Here is a 17019-nt window from a genome sequence, read left to right as displayed (position 1 = left end):
GGACAATCCAGTCGTGACCCTCTCGGACTAACGCCGGGAACCAGTCACGGGTGGACCTTTCGGTCTCACCGCGATCGAGCCAATCAGCCCCCGCGTGGGATAGGGTTGCTCGCCAAATTCGAACTACCTAAGTACCCACGCGGAGGGTAGACCGGGCGATCGCACCTCGCCGCAGGTCGACTTCGGACACGGGCCACTTAAGCGACCAGTTCCGTACTATCAGAATAACCGAGCGGTGTTATCGTCGACCTCGACGGTTCGATTAATTATCGGGCGTATTCAGCCCACTACCAACCCTTTACGTGAAGCAAGATGGGGATTCAATGGAGGAAAAGACGAAGCGAAGCGGGAAACAGTTCAACAATAAAGCACATTTATTCGCGACGAACGGAAAGCACACAAATACAATTCCACCAAATGCACACAAAAAAGAAAACACAATTCCATTTACACAAAAAGCAAACATAAAAGTGAAAACACAGTGCAGAGCTAATACCGACTACCGAGCACACGGCAACACTTATACAATTCTACTTCACAGACGGCGCCGACAACACATACCCAAAACCAAGGAAAAGAAATACCCTCAAGAATGAGGTAGGCCTGGGGCCGAGACCTGGTCGGGCCTACCCGTCTGGTGATGAGACGCGGAGCGGCGATGGCCCCGCAACCCGCGGGCCTCGTGGACAGTGCCTGGCAGGGGGTGGGAACGGGGCCCCCTTGGTCGCACTATCTCAGCGCGGGGGGAAACAGGAGGGGGGTTGCTGATGCTCGGGGTATAGAGGATCTTTATTATGTGCGACGAGCGTCTCCACCTCGGCCAGGTCGCGCTGCCGGCCTCCCTCGGGCGCGCAGCTCCTTGCACGACGCGAGCACCCTTCGTCCGACTCGCCGCCTCTCCACAGCTCGTCCCCTCCGTTCCGACTCTCCTTCGCCTCGTTCCGACCTTTACGACTCCCTTCTTCCTCGTTCCGACTTCTTACTACTCCTTTCTTCCTCGTTCCGACTTCTTACTCTCTTTTACTGACGAACACCGTCCTTTTATCCCCCCCGTAACTTCGCCTTTGACCTTTCACCTCGCTCCCCATTGGCCCGACAAAAAGTGGGCGTGAAGGCTTTTTGATCCACAAATTTGCATATATCGATCCCCCTGGGGGCGGGGCCAATTCGCCACTCGCTCACCGATTGGACGGCAAAAAGTGGGCGTGTGTCGTTTTGGATCCGTTTTTGAAGCAGAAAATCCGTGGTTTTGTACACGCTGTTCAACGTGCGCCCTACACGAGTCCAGCATCGGTGCCCATGAGTGGCGCGAGATGACGGTGATGCGATGGTGGCGAGTTGCGACGGTAAAGGTCATGGCGGTTGTGGTGAAGCGGCGTTGTGGTTGGTGGTTGTTGTTGTGGTTGTGATGGTGGCGATTGGTCCAAAATAAAGATAGTAAAAGAAAAACGGCTATCCTGAAGAGTCGCAGCACGTATAAATGACATGTATTCCCACTAGACAACGGGTTTGGGCCTAACTACACATGCACTTACCGAGATACCTCACCTAAGGGACCTGAATGGTGGTTTGCGAATCTGGTAACCACAACACTACCCCTTCCCTTTTTACAGACTCGTCCCGAGTCGTCAAATTTTCGTGTGCCATCATGTGTAGTTTTCCCCTAGTACATTTTACCTACGGATCCCTGAGTGCGACATTCATGGTATTCGTGTCCCCAAAATAAATAACCTGAGGGCTGCGTAACTACCTAAACAAACTCACTCACACGGACGACTTAAATAAAATTGCCGGCGCTAGACAGACATGCCGGGGGCGCACTCATATTTACAGTACATCTTACCCTTAACTTACAAATCTTACACTAAACCATGGCCCAGGATCATTGAACTCTGCAAAAGAAAGCAGTTAGCAGGGAGCCAGGCTGCCCACATGCAGTCTCTGACTCAAACAATGCAGGTGACAGGGAACGTGGCTGGCTGCTCACACGCAGTCCAAGGCCTTCCTTTTTGAACTGAACTCAGTGAACCACAACGGTGCTTGGGCTGCACAATGCAGTCTCCGTGCCAGCTCAAGTGGCACACGCAATGAGCACAACGAATGGATGCATGAACACAAACACGGTGCACGGGCCGCCACTGCAGGCCCGTGTTGTAGCTGCCAACAGGGCAGTTCTTGCAGCTTGCAAACTGTTGCCTTGATCCTGGCGCACATGGAAATGAACAGGGGGGGGCAAAGCAAAAATTGAACGGGGCTGGTGAACGTGGGCAGTGGGCATGGCATGGCAAAGGTGAGCAGGCAAACACAGCCCGCAGAAGAAGGCCGCTGCAGGCAAACTCAGCCCGCAGAACCAGGCCGGCACAGGCCTCGAAGAAAAACAGCCAGCAGATGAACTGGCCGGCACAGGCCTTGCAGTAACACAGCCAGCAGATGAAGCTGGCCAGCTTTTGCCGTCAGTGGAAGTTGGTGGAGGGAGTGCGGTGGTGCTGGCCACTTGGAAGGCGGGCTCGGACCTACCTACCTGTCTCCCTCCCAACCTATCGCCTTTGCCTGTCATTGTACATACCCACTCCCTTAATTTGTCAAACCCCAATTTAGCCCCAACTTATTTTTTTGTTGTTTTTATTTTTACTTCCCCACTATAAATCGTCCCCTAACCCCCTTTATCGTCCTTGTTCGGCTAACCTATCCTGTCACCTAGCCTACTCCCAACCCCTACGTTCCCTTCCCAGAGGGGAATAAGGGAGAGCTAACGTCCTGTGTCGAGGCCCAACTCAAGCCTCAGAATGGCCTCCCCAGAGTTCGGCGATCTAACCCAAAGTGGGTCCAGCGGCCCACAACGACAGCGAGGGGATGGATGGTGCGGAGGGGTACATCTCCTAATCTACCCTATCCATTTAACTGTTAAACTACCCCGGGGCTTTCAACAAGCGCCTCTCGCTTAAACTATTGGTTCTATAAACCCAGATTCCCGTCGCCTGTGTTGGTGTCCTTACAATTTCGGGCCTCGCCCCCCAATTTTCTCTCCGTGCCCTCACACGGTCTCCTGGCTGGGACACGTGGCTCCTTTTGGCAGGCACGACCCTCTGCCGAATCTCCCGCTATGGCACCCCCGGGCACTACACTGCCTCCGAGCCTACCAGCTCCCTAACACCGGGGAGTGCCCCCCATGGCACCTCCCCTGAAACGCACACGTGGCAGGCCGGCCTCCCGGGCCCCTTTCCGAGGGTCACCCGTGCCCACAACACTGCCCACGCGGCTAATGGCGCCCGGGCCCCCGCACCAAGCAGGCGCACCCGTGCCCACTACTCTATCCCGGCCCCCCATGGGCCCTTGGCCTACCGCGCCCGACTAGCCTGGTGCCCGGGGTACCCACTCAGCGATACTCACCTTTCGCAGCCACGCTCCCAAGCCCGTCAACAGGGCTCCTGCACCCCTCCAAATGGGTTTCGAGCCTACATTCCCACCAACAGCAAAACGACCTCCATTTTTCAATTTGACTAACCCAGCTAACTCACTCTACACTGACCCCGGGCGTCCCTTGGCCGGGAGTCACTCCTCCCCCCACTCACTCATCGCACCATGCATTCCCCATTCGCTCCACTCACACAGACCCGCTGGCCTCACTCACTCAACAAGTACTCACCTCACATCCCACAACTCTTCAACACACACACCGCTGAACTCTGCCATCCTTCTAACTACCTCCCCTAACTAACTCGTGCTCCCACGTCATCCCTTACACTAGTAGCACGTTCCTTTTAACCTACGTAGCTAAGCTACGTCCCCTCTACACACTCACCAGTCTGTCTCTGTCTCCTAACTCAAAAATTCATTTTATTTCCCAACCTAAATCTGGCTACAATCCCTCTAACTAATCCATTCCACGGACTCCATGAGGACTTACCCCTGCCCCATGAAGTCGGTCTAACTAAGCTAACCCTTCCCCCTAACTAGTTTCCATCCTGTGCCCAGGTAAGGGGGTCTTTCACCCCTTGCCCAGGAATCCTTTGCACCCGAAAGTGAGGCTTGGCTTTCTTTTTTTTTTTTTTTTTTCATGCGCAGCACCTGCGCGGCAACTCAGAGCTCGCGCACTTTGCACCTGTCCGTGATGTCATGCAGCTGCACGTGTTCCTCGTCCCTCCTTGGACGGTGCCATCCGGCAGAGATACCCCTCCTGCCGGATTCCAACCACACGTGCAGCCATGACGTCACGGTGCGCAAAAAAAAACACAAGCCCCACGTCTCGAGGGGTTCCCCACGCGAACACATGTGCTTTGCCCGTTGGAGCTGAACACACACGATCGCGTGGAGAACCCGTCCGGTCCAAATCCATTTACCTGCCTAAACTTTGTCCGTCCGCGGGATCGGCAAATCCACCGCGTGCGTTTCCGGACCGGGACTTCACTCTCGCAAGCGAGCACGTGGCGGTCTCGTGCGTTGCACAGCACGAACCGCGTGCTCACTGCTGGGTGAACCCGGCACGGTCCTCGAAACAACTACAGCCGCTACTCGGCTTTCTCTCCTCTGTCGCCGTCTCCGTCGCCATTCCACACACGCATACCTGCGTGTCCACGACGCACACAGTCCACACCATCACATTCACACGGGGAGACGCGGCTGCGTGCTCCCGCATGCCAACCGACATCTCCCTCTCATACCGCTCTCTCACACACACGGTCTCCCTGGCACACAGCGACCTTGCACACGGCCGTTCACTCACGCGTGCCTCACTACTCACACAAACCATACTACTCACACGTGGTGCTCCATTCACTCGCGCGGGGCACTCACCCGCGGTGCCTCACCCACACACGCGAGGGCACTCAACCGCTGTGCCTCATCCACACACCGTGCCTCATCCACACACGGTTCCTCACCCACACACGCGGGGGCACTAACCCGCGGTGCCTCATCCATACAGGCCGTTTCACTCACACACACGGCCTCTTCCACACACGGTGCCCCATCCACACCCGGCGTGCTGGGAAGCACGCACTCTGGTACCATCGCCACCACACCACTCACACACGGGGTCGCTTCCACACACGGGGACGCACTCACACCTTGCACCACACACACAGGGACAACCACACTGGGGATTCGTGTCCCCACAAGGGTCTCCGGGGCCTCTATACCCCCAATCTGTCCGTGCACCCGTCCACAGCACTCCTCCTCTCAACCTCGCAAAGCACGACCGAACTCACCTGGTCGTGACTCACCTCAAGGGGGCATACTCCCTCCCCTCGTTCCTGGAGGAGGCCATCCAGGTGCTCGCACCGGGTCCCTGCACGCTCCGCGAGCTCACCCCCATTATCCTCCACTACCTCCGTGTGTGTGTGCGCGTCACTTACCCCGTCTTCCTCGTGTAGTCTTTCCTCTATTTTTCTATCTCCCGTGTCTCTGCCAACTCTTCACCCTTTACCTCCCTTGTCTCAACTATTATTTCCTTTGTCACGCCCTTCATGCCCGCCTGCAGGCATCGGCCCATGTTCTGCGTTTCACCCCGCAGCTTTTCGTTTCTTCCTTCATTTGCTTGTTCATGCCTTTCATTTCGTTTATAAATTCAGTTGTGTTTGCATCCATCTTCGTTTTTACTTCGTCCATTTGCTTGTTCATGTTCGCAATCATCTTCGCTGTCGTTTCCGCATACATTTTTTCGTTCATTGCCGCCAGCATGGTGAATAGCTGGGCCATGTTGGATGCACTCAGCTGAGCCGTTTCGGCAAGGGTTGGGGAAGGGTCTTGGTGGAGAGGGGGGGGGGAGGTGTCATACACCGCGGCCGCTGCCGCACCCACCTCGGGCCCTGGGTTCAGTTGGGCGAGTCCGTGTTCCTGCACAATCAACATTTCCTGCTCGGGGATTCCATCCTGGACCATGGATTCTACACATTCTACATCCATTTCTAATACCCCCGGCTCCCGCTCGCCTTGAGACGCCATCTTGCTTCTCGTGAAGGGTTAATTTGCTCGCTCGTAATTTGGAGGGAATCGGGGGTCGCTTCTCTCACCCCTGGACCGATTCCCGTGAATTTCGCTGGAGACAGGAGAGCCTGTTGTCCCGCTCTCCAATACCAGTGCCGCGAGGAGGGCGATGAATTTGTATCCCACTCCTGACACCAGTGTTGCGGTTTTCGCGCCCGCCGGCGTGCGACGGCCACGTAACTCGAATCGCGGCGCGTCGCCCACCGGACGGACAATCCAGTCGTGACCCTCTCGGACTAACGCCGGGAACCAGTCACGGGTGGACCTTTCGGTCTCACCGCGATCGAGCCAATCAGCCCCCGCGTGGGATAGGGTTGCTCGCCAAATTCGAACTACCTAAGTACCCACGCGGAGGGTAGACCGGGCGATCGCACCTCGCCGCAGGTCGACTTCGGACACGGGCCACTTAAGCGACCCGTTCCGTACTATCAGAATAACCGAGCGGTGTTATCGTCGACCTCGACGGTTCGATTAATTATCGGGCGTATTCAGCCCACTACCAACCCTTTACGTGAAGCAAGATGGGGATTCAATGGAGGAAAAGACGAAGCGAAGCGGGAAACAGTTCAACAATAAAGCACATTTATTCGCGACGAACGGAAAGCACACAAATACAATTCCACCAAATGCACACAAAAAAGAAAACACAATTCCATTTACACAAAAAGCAAACATAAAAGTGAAAACACACTGCAGAGCTAATACCGACTACCGAGCACACGGCAACACTTATACAATTCTACTTCACAGACGGCGCCGACAACACATACCCAAAACCAAGGAAAAGAAATACCCTCAAGAATGAGGTAGGCCTGGGGCCGAGACCTGGTCGGGCCTACCCGTCTGGTGATGAGACGCGGAGCGGCGATGGCCCCGCAACCCGCGGGCCTCGTGGACAGTGCCTGGCAGGGGGTGGGAACGGGGCCCCCTTGGTCGCACTATCTCAGCGCGGGGGAAACAGGAGGGGGGGGTTGCTGATGCTCGGGGTATAGAGGATCTTTATTATGTGCGACGAGCGTCTCCACCTCGGCCAGGTCGCGCTGCCGGCCTCCCTCGGGCGCGCAGCTCCTTGCACGACGCGAGCACCCTTCGTCCGACTCGCCGCCTCTCCACAGCTCGTCCCCTCCGTTCCGACTCTCCTTCGCCTCGTTCCGACCTTTACGACTCCCTTCTTCCTCGTTCCGACTTCTTACTACTCCTTTCTTCCTCGTTCCGACTTCTTACTCTCCTTTTACTGACGAACACCGTCCTTTTATCCCCCCGTAACTTCGCCTTTGACCCCCTCCCTTTGACCTTTCACCTCGCTCCCCATTGGCCCGAGAAAAAGTGGGCGTGAAGGCTTTTTGATCCACAAATTTGCATATATCGATCGCCCTGGGGGCGGGGCCAATTCGCCCCTCGCTCACCGATTGGACGGCAAAAAGTGGGCGTGTGTCGTTTTGGATCCGTTTTTGAAGCAGAAAATCCGTGGTTTTGTACACGCTGTTCAACGTGCGCCCTACACGAGTCCAGCATCGGTGCCCATGAGTGGCGCGAGATGACGGTGATGCGATGGCGGCGAGTTGCGACGGTAAAGGTCATGGCGGTTGTGGTGAAGCGGCGTTGTGGTTGGTGGTTGTTGTTGTGGTTGTGATGGTGGCGATTGGTCCAAAATAAAGATAGTAAAAGAAAAACGGCTATCCTGAAGAGTCGCAGCACGTATAAATGACATGTATTCCCACTAGACAACGGGTTTGGGCCTAACTACACATGCACTTACCGAGATACCTCACCTAAGGGACCTGAATGGTGGTTTGCGAATCTGGTAACCACAACAATATATATATATATACACATACTGCCGGGTACCCAGCGTAATGCTGGGTCCCTCTTCCCACCCTGTGTCCCTCCTCCCACCACATCCCTTCCCATCCTTCCTGTCACAAAGGAGTTTTTTCAGGGTTTTTAACATTTGGGAAAAAAATAAATAATTTAAATAACACCGCTTTTGATTCTTACCAACCTCTAACTTTCCACGTGTTGTGTTGAAATCTGCGCCCGAGGGACGAATTCATCGATATGGCCAAAATAAATCATGGTATAGCTTTTTATCCTTGTCGCCATGTAATGAATCAGGGGTGTGTTCAGTTACTGAGTTTCTTGTGGAGAGCTCGCCAAGTGGCTTAAGCATTCAAGCAAGCACTCCATTCAAAACCGTTGATAAGGAACGGCTGGCTTGGCAAGCACTATCTCACTGATTGTAAACTGAACACACCCATGGACATCTCACCATCATATAGAATATACAAAATGCTGACAGGACAGTTTTTTTTTAATTAAAGACTTCAAATATGAATAATGCCTTGTTTTTGTTGTAATGAAAACATAAACGTACCTTTGTTCAGTTTTAAAATGTGCAACAACTCAGACGTGATGTTGAGTGTGCGAAAGTGATTTCATCCATATCTTGAAAGTCTATGTGTCCATAACTTCGTTAAAGTGTACATGTACATCAATAATATCTCTTGGGAATTTCTCCGGCCTCCCGACTAACTAATTACTGATGCAAGTATTTCACGACCAAGCTGATTTTAACAATTATTGACTTCACATAATACAGTATGTGAATTACATGTCCATCAGTTTATTTCTAAGCCTTGAAAAGTCAGGCGAAAACCAATATTTTTTATTTATTAAAGACCTCTATTTTCTTTTTTTTGCATTATGAGGACCTACCTTTATTGGGCAGTATATGTTAGACAGCTGCCACGATCGCTGCAAACAAAACATGCATTACCTCGTTTGAGTTGTAATCAAAATGCATCTTTGTTTCCTCAAAAGGGCGGCTTTATTTAACGATAGAAGACACGTTCAGTCATCAAATGTATACCAGAGGCCGATGAACAGTTAGAGCTATTCGAAGTGAAAAAGATGGTGGCAATTTTTGGGCTGCTGGAGAGAAAGGCATGGCCTGGCTAATGGATGGTTCTTGTGATGCTGGGGGAAAGAGGGGAAGGTGTGGTCTGTAGAATGGGTGGGGCTTGTGACTCACAGACACAAACTCAGCTTGATATCTATACAGATATAAACGCCATTTTCTCTCTCCCTCTCCCTCTCATGCACGGCCACATCTTTTAAGTTGCAAACTCCAAACTTGGGGTAAAATACAACTTTGTGTGGGGAGTAACATTGGCTTTGTGGTTGCAGCCTCATACAGGGGTGTGGGAGGCAGGGGGAGGGGGCATAAATTCTACATGTACATGTGCACCACGTAGCAGCACCTGGTGGTGCTGGCAAAAGGTATGACAATTTCCTTTTTCACCTGAGCAATGCTGAGGTTAAAGCACTCTTCGCACGGGTAAATTTTTTCTTCCTTCCCTTCTCTCCTCCCCCGCCCCCCAACCGCCCCAAAAATTGAGGGGCCTCTCAAAGCCTGTCATCGTTTGTGAGACATTCAAATGGGGGATGGGGGGGACAAAGGGAGGGGGGAATGAGATGTGAGGATGGGGAGGGGTTAAAGCACTCTATGCGTGGTTAAATTTGTCTTCCTTTTCTTCTCACCCAAAATGTTTGTCAAACACGATGACTAGTTGGGAAAACATGATGACATAAGAAATAGATGGAAATATTTAAATGCTCCAAACTTGGACCAATGCCGTCATGATATCATCACAATGACAGCATGGTTACAAACCTAGAAGGGCATCTCTCAGTTCAATTATGCAAAGTCAAAAGCTTTCAACAAGCAGATGAAAAGCGAAGCTACCGACCGGTTTTTCCCTTGTTGGGGCTCATCAGTCTAACACATCGCTGTTTCATCCACTGAGTAACTTTGAAGCCTTTCCATCAGTATTGGTCCAAGTTCAGAGATTTTAATATTCCCATTTGTACATCTCCTGACTGCTTAATAACAATGAAGATGCTGCCAAGTTGTGATTCGTGGACAAAACACAATGTGGCCATGTGGCAGATGGCAAATGTCGGTTCCAAATTCAATCTTTCAGATGATTGGATCAATGTTAGTCATGCATCATCAGTCAGTTTGTGTATGTATATACATATATATATATATATATATATATATATATATATATATATATATATATATATATATATATACATATACATATACACACACACACACACACACACACACACACACACACACACACACACACACACACACACACACACACACACACACATATATTTATTGTTGAAGATTTTCACCCGACCGGCGTGCGGGCGACCACCTTTATCTCAATTGTGGCCGCGCGTGCGGAGTCAAAATTTTACCTTATATCCTGGAATTAAATTGTATTAGATAAGATTTTTTTCCACCTTTATTTACACATCGTAACCCACAACTTCCAAATGAAAAACAAATTATACAAATTTCAGAAAATTAATTTAAATACAAAACTAGAATATCTTGGTTGGATGAGTGTCCATCCCCCTGAGTTAATATTTGGTGGAAACACCTTTGACAGCAATTGCAGCTGTGTCTGTTGGGATAGGTCTCTACCAACTTTGCACACCTTGATTGGGCAATATTTGTCCATTCTTCTCCACAAAACTATTCAAACTCAGTCAAGTTGTGTGGGGAATATTGATGGATGTTATGTAGTCTTCAAGTCATGCCACAGATTTCCAATTGGATTTCAGTTAGGGTTCTGACAGAGCCACTCAAGGACATTTATTTCTTTTGTTCCTTAGCCACTCCAGTGTAGCTTTGGCTGTATGCTTCGGGTCGTTGTCATGCTGAAAGGTAAACTTCTGTCCCAATTTCAACTTTCTTGCAGAGGGCAGCAGGTTTTCCTCGAGGATATTTCTGTATTTTGCTCCATCCATTTTCCAATCTATCCTGACAAGTGCCCCAGTCCTTGCTGATGAGAAACATCCCCATAACATGATGCTGCCGCCACCGTGCTTCACAGTCGGGATGGTGTTCTTTGTGTGATGTTATATGTTGGGTTTGTGCCAAACGTAACATTTTGCATTTCGGCGAAAAAGTTCCATCTTGATTTTGTCAGACCACAAAACGGTTTGCTGCATGGCTTCAGAATTTCCAGAGTTGTTTTATGCATACCTCAACTGGGAGGATTGGAGAGCAGTAAATATAACACCATTATGTCTCTCTCATCTCTCCTCATAACTGCTTCCTTTCTAGTGTATAAAGCCCTGTCTCCTTCAGCCGCTCCCATAGCTGAGTCTAGCTCGGCCCACAATCAATCTCGTAGCTCTGCACCGAACCCTCTCTATGGCATCTATGTCCTTTCTGAGTTGTGGTGACGAAAACTGCACACAATGTTCTAGATGTGGCCCTCACTAAATTCCTGTACAATGTTGACACCACCTCGTTTGATTTATATCATTGATCCCCCTCCGATTGCAACCTAAAACCCTATTTGCTTTACCCATAGCTGCCGGGCACTGTGCTGCCTGCTTCCCTCCTATATCTATTACCACCCCCAGATCCTTCTCCTGTGTGACACGCTCCAAAATTACCCCATACATCCTGTAATCTCTATTTTCATTGTTCTTCCCCATCCCCAACACCTTACACTTGCTCACATTCAATTACATCTGCCAATCTTTTTCCCAATCTATACAAGTATCAATACTCTCTTGTATCTGATCACCCCCACTCCCACCTACTCTGCTATCCACCTTACCTCCAAGCTTTGTGTCATCTGCAAATTTGAAAAGCCTACTCTTCACCCCACTGTCTGAATCGTTGATGTAAATAATGAATAGTAATGATCTGAGTACTGATCGCTGAGGTACACCACTACTTGCATCCTCCCAGCAAGACATCCTCACACTCACAGCCACTCTTTGCTTCCCACCACTAAACCAGTTTGCAATCTAATTAGCTACCTGATCAGCCACTCCACAAGCCCTCACTTTGGTTAACAACCTCCGATGTGGTACCTTATCAAATGCCTTCTTAAAGTCTAGAGATGCTATGTCCACTGCCTTGCCCTCATCCATCCAGTAAGAGCCTGCTTCATAGAACTCTAAAAGGTTTATGAGACTAGAACTGCCTTTGGTAAACCCATGTTGACTACCTTTAATTAGTTTGTATTTATTTATATGGTTCCTCATCTGGTCCTTAATTAATGTCTCCAACACCTTCCCCACAACTGAAGTCAAACTAACAGGTCTATAGTTTCCCAATTCTTCTCTGGATCCTTTCTTAAATAATGTTGTTACATTTGCTACTCTCCAATCCTCCAGTACCTGTCCTGACTCTAGTGAACTGTTAAAGATATCCGTTAACATCTCACTTACCTGCTCAGCCACTTGCCTCGATATTCTCGGTTGCTTCGTATCTGCCCCGGAGCCTTTTCTACTCTTAAATGTCCTAGCTGTTCCTTTATTGTTTCTGCCCACCAAATATCTCCACTCAACCTAGATCTTCTGTGAAAGCCCTTCCTCAACTGCTTGATAGATACTCTCAGCTATTGGCAATTATTGTCCTGACTATTCCTGTGTAAAAGTTGAAGAAAAATACCTGTTTAATAAGCCTGCCATCTCACTTTCATCACTAACCACTCTCCCAGTGCTATTCCTCAATGGGCCCACACTGGTCCTAACCTGTTCTTTTCTCCTGATATATTCAAAGAAAGCCTTGCTATTATGTTTAATATTCTTAGCCATGTTCTTCTCATACTCTCTTTTGGCTTGCCGAGTTATTTTGTTAACTTGCCTCTGTTTACTCCGATAATGATATAAATCTAACTCCAGCCCTGTTATTTTAAACCGAATAAATACCTTCTGCTTCTCCTTAATAGCGTTTCTTTTCTCACTGCTCAACCACCCTGGTCTCTTTCTTTTTCTAGTTTTACACTTCATTGGAATGGACTTACTCTGCACTCGACACATTTGGTCCGTGAAGGTTTCCCATTTCTCGGATGCTGATTGTCCTCTTATTTGAGTATCCCAATCTACATCACCAAACTCTCTTCTCATACCGTCAATGTTTGCCTTCCTGAAATCTAACAGCCTTACCCTACTATCCTGAACTCTAACCCTTAACAGAGTCTTTGCGCACACAATGTTATCATCACTTGCTCCTTAATGCTCCCCTACCTCCACCTCCTCCACCATATTGGGATCGTTACATAAAAGGAGGTCTAACACTGCACTCCCCCCGAGTGGTATTATCTACAAACTGGGTTAAAAAGCAATCCTGGACTAAAACGTGGAAATCCTCATCTGCTCTTCCCTTTCCCTGTTCCTGGACCCACTCTATCCCTGGCCAGTTAAAATCCCCCATAATTAATCAATACTCTTCTCTTACGACGTGCCCTTTTGAATTCTGCATCTTCTCCTCCTTCCTCCTCTTCCTTCGCACCCAGAGCCCTATAAAATCATCCTTCCAGTATCTTACTGTTTTTACAATCTCTAATATCTACACAAACAGAATCCTCCACATTAATTTCCTCCTTAATGTCACCCCTTTCTCTTGATGCAATGCCCTGTTTTATTCCTCCGCCTATTCTCTCCTTCTTGTCACACCGATACATCTTGTAGCCTTCTAATCCTGTCCTCTAGTTACTCTCCTCCTTAAACCATGACTCCATTTTTAACTCTCTTCCAGCAATATTACTTAAACCATGGGGACTTTGACATTTTAAGTCTTTTTCTCCTTGTTATCCTCAATTGTCCACCAAATATCCCCAAATCCATTTTGATTCTCCATCAAATTGAAATAGCATTCCTCAAAATGGAATTGTCCACCAAATGTTACATTATAACCAGCGAGTTGGTGTCAAAGCCACCCAATGCTCGCCTGTTTATACATTTATCGTTTTTAACAGACTCGTCTAATCATATTTTTTTTTATAAAGCATTGCAGTGAAGTCTGATCCAAATAATTTTAAAGCAATATATGTATTGGTATATTGTAATCAGTAAAAAAATAGTGTAGTAGATAAAAACATTAGAAAGGAAATAACTTTCACCAAAAACTTTAACATTTTCACGCTCACGCTCACGCCGGAGGTATCGCTATAGCTCTCTGTTCTTCGAACAGGCGTGCTAAAAATGAGTGTTCCTTATAATGGGACTCCACTGTATAATATTATGAATATAAAACGATGTGTCCTGTTTTACATTTTCCAAGGCTTCATCATGTTGTTCCTTATTTGAGTAATAGTATAGCTGTTATTATTTTGTTTGTCCATGTGTGTGCAGCATCATGGGCCTGTATGCGTCTGTGGTTCTGGTGGTTGGGAAGTTTGTACGTGAGTTCTTCAGCGGCATATCCCACTCCATCATGTTTGAGGAGCTACCTAATGTCGACCGGGTTCTAAAGCTCTGCACAGACATCTTCTTGGTCCGTGAGACTGGCGAGCTGCAGCTTGAAGAAGACCTCTTTGCCAAGCTTATTTTCCTCTACCGCTCACCTGAGACCATGATCAAATGGACCCGTGAAAAGGGTGACTAAACACTACAAACACGAGCTGTGAGGAACACGTCTCACCCGGTTTGCCATGAGGAACACAGCTGTGAGAGTACAGCGAGTACGACCTCACCTTGCCTCCCCCTCGATGAGAAATGTAGGACTTCCAGAGGCTCCTAAAGAAAATGCTCTCGGAGAGCTTAGATGATGAGAAACCACAATAATCACCATGTTCCTCTTGCAGTAAGATAAAATGACCTTTATGAAAGATAAATGCAAGATTTTCTTTAACTCCATAAATGTTTAGATCGTATGGGATGAGAAGAACCATATGATATGGTGTAAATTAAAACACAAAACATTCATAGCTTCAGTTGGTGAATAAAACAACCTCGATGTTGGACCTTGAGAATACTTAAAAGACCTCAATAACTGGCTGTTGAGCTGAGTAAACATAAATATTATGATGACTTCTGAATTTTTGTCTTCTTGTGATTTGCTGTCACTGATGCATAAAAGGATCATTATGTATTAGTTCATCTGAGAAGGTCAGGAGACACAGATTGCAAACTATGTCCCCCTGTCCCCAATCCCCCCCTCTATGTATTGTAAGTTATGGATTATCTCTTGTGGTTGTGATTGTCTCTAAGTAATTAATTATTCATATCGTAACTTGCTCACTCATCAATTACACAACCTACTAATGTTCCACAATAATTTTGATTTCATTAATCGGTACTAGATCATTTTGATTGGCTGTTATAAATTGATCTTCCTACTTCCATCCAGGAGTATGTTGAAGACGTCCGATGCGGTTTTCCAGGCAGGCATATAAACCTGAGCGTACAGAATTCCAGCCTTGATTATGGAGGTTAAAACCACTTTCCATATATTACAATTGAGATGAAATCATATCTTTATGAGGGCCAGAGTGCCTGGGGCAGTTTTTGAATTTTGTACAATCTATACCTCACATCTGCTTCATATCATGACCCTGAGGCTTGAGACCAGAAGAGATTTGTGGATGGATAATGACCTTGAGTTGCCAATCCTGAAGTTCCAGAACAGGAGAAATGACTCGTACACATGTGTGGGGGTTTTTAAGGGTCGTGGGTGATGAAGCTTGTACAAGATACTGATTTGCTGAAGTGTTTCTTTACGATGAAAGTATTACTGCAATGCTGTCTCTCATTTTTACGTGTGCAGTGTTAGGTCGTTCACTGCATACATCGATAACACTGAGATCCCAAAGGATGAAAGGCAAACCTTTATTTGCAACCACTTGGGCTAAAATCCCTTTCTCGGTCCATTGGAAGAAGTACCCCTTGATGTGGTGCTTAATGGTTTAATAATTGAAGTAATTATTGAGGTGGTGTTTCATGGTCTGAGAACAAAGGTAATTATTGAGTTGGTATTTTATGGTTTAATAATGGAAAAGGTACTCCTTGAGGTGGTGGTTAATGGTTTAATAATGAAAGAGGTACTCCTTGAGGTGGTGGTTAATGGTTTAATAATTGAGGTAATCCTTGAGGTGGTATTTAATAATAGAAGTAATTATTGAGGTGGTGTTTAATGGTTTAATAATGGATGTTATTATTGAGGTGGTTTGAAAATGCAGGTAATTATTGAGGTGGTGTTTCGTGGTTTAATGATGGAAGTAATGATTGAAGTGGTGTTTAATGGTTTAATAATGGAAGTAATTATTGAGCCTGTGATGTTTAATTGCCTAATTATGGAGGTGGTATTTCATGGTTTGAGAATCGAGGTGGTGTTTAATGGTTTAATAATGGAAGAGGTACGTACTCCTTGAGGTGTTGTTTAATGGTTTAATATTGGATGTTATTATTGAGGTGGTGTTTGGTGGTTTGAGAATGGAATATAGTTAAACCTTCTGTGATTATGAACGATTTTTAGTCCTTGCATGGCAGGTGGAGGAAGATTTTATAAGTTGCTGATTAACTCAGTGCTTACAAAATCCAAAAGGTTGGAACACCTCAAATTGTCAGCTGCTCTCACAGCCTTGACTGTAAGTTATAAAAACACTCAAAGAATGTCTCCCTCTAAACCTTGTAGCTGTTTGGATTATCAAAGCTGTGTTTCAAGAACCCTCGGTGTGGAGATGTCACGTGCTTTATTGAGTTGTTTATGTAAGGGGTGTAGCAGACCACAGGTCAATCGGTCTTTGACCAGATATTGAGAATTGGTTGCAGACCACAGGTCAATCGGTCTTTGACCGGAGATTGAGAATTGGTTGCAGACCACAGGTCAATCGGTCTTTGACCGGAGATTGAGAATTGGTGGTCCAGGAATGAGGATGGTATTGCATGTGACATTTATTAAGGAGGTTTTCACATTACTGATTCAAAATAAAAACAAACCTTGAACAAACCAGCTCTGTTTTGTTGCTGTTTTTCATGACTTCATCAATTTGAATTCTTTTAAATCTCTGATGAGCAATTTTTCTAACCATTTGCATCATTACCTCCACCAGTGAAGGTGTATGGAGGTTATGTTTTCACTCCTGTCTGTTTGTCTGTGAGCAGGATATCTCAAAACGTTATGGACAGATTCAGATGAAATTTAGTGGACAGGTTAGGAGTGTGACAAGGAAGAATTGATTGCTTTTGGTGAAGATCAGGAACTGG

At 47.5% G+C, this 17019-nt stretch overlaps 1 protein-coding gene across 1 annotated transcript in view; it reads left to right on the top strand.

The window, feature by feature from the left end:
* Positions 1-16758, top strand: part of PIEZO2 (piezo type mechanosensitive ion channel component 2) — a 343960-nt gene extending 327202 nt beyond the window's left edge. Inside the window, exon 53 of the mRNA XM_085890260.1 lies at positions 14167-16758. Coding sequence (XP_085746386.1) covers positions 14167-14419 — 253 coding nt within the window. The 3' untranslated portion in view covers positions 14420-16758. The remainder of the gene's footprint in view (positions 1-14166) is intronic.
* Positions 16759-17019: the final 261 nt, after the last annotated feature.

Source organism: Eptatretus burgeri, chromosome 7 (genome assembly GCF_056783735.1).
Source record: "Eptatretus burgeri isolate ZD-2024b chromosome 7, Ebu_testis_v1, whole genome shotgun sequence".
Taxonomy (NCBI): domain Eukaryota; kingdom Metazoa; phylum Chordata; class Myxini; order Myxiniformes; family Myxinidae; genus Eptatretus; species Eptatretus burgeri.
This window is presented reverse-complemented; position numbering and strand designations above follow the sequence as displayed.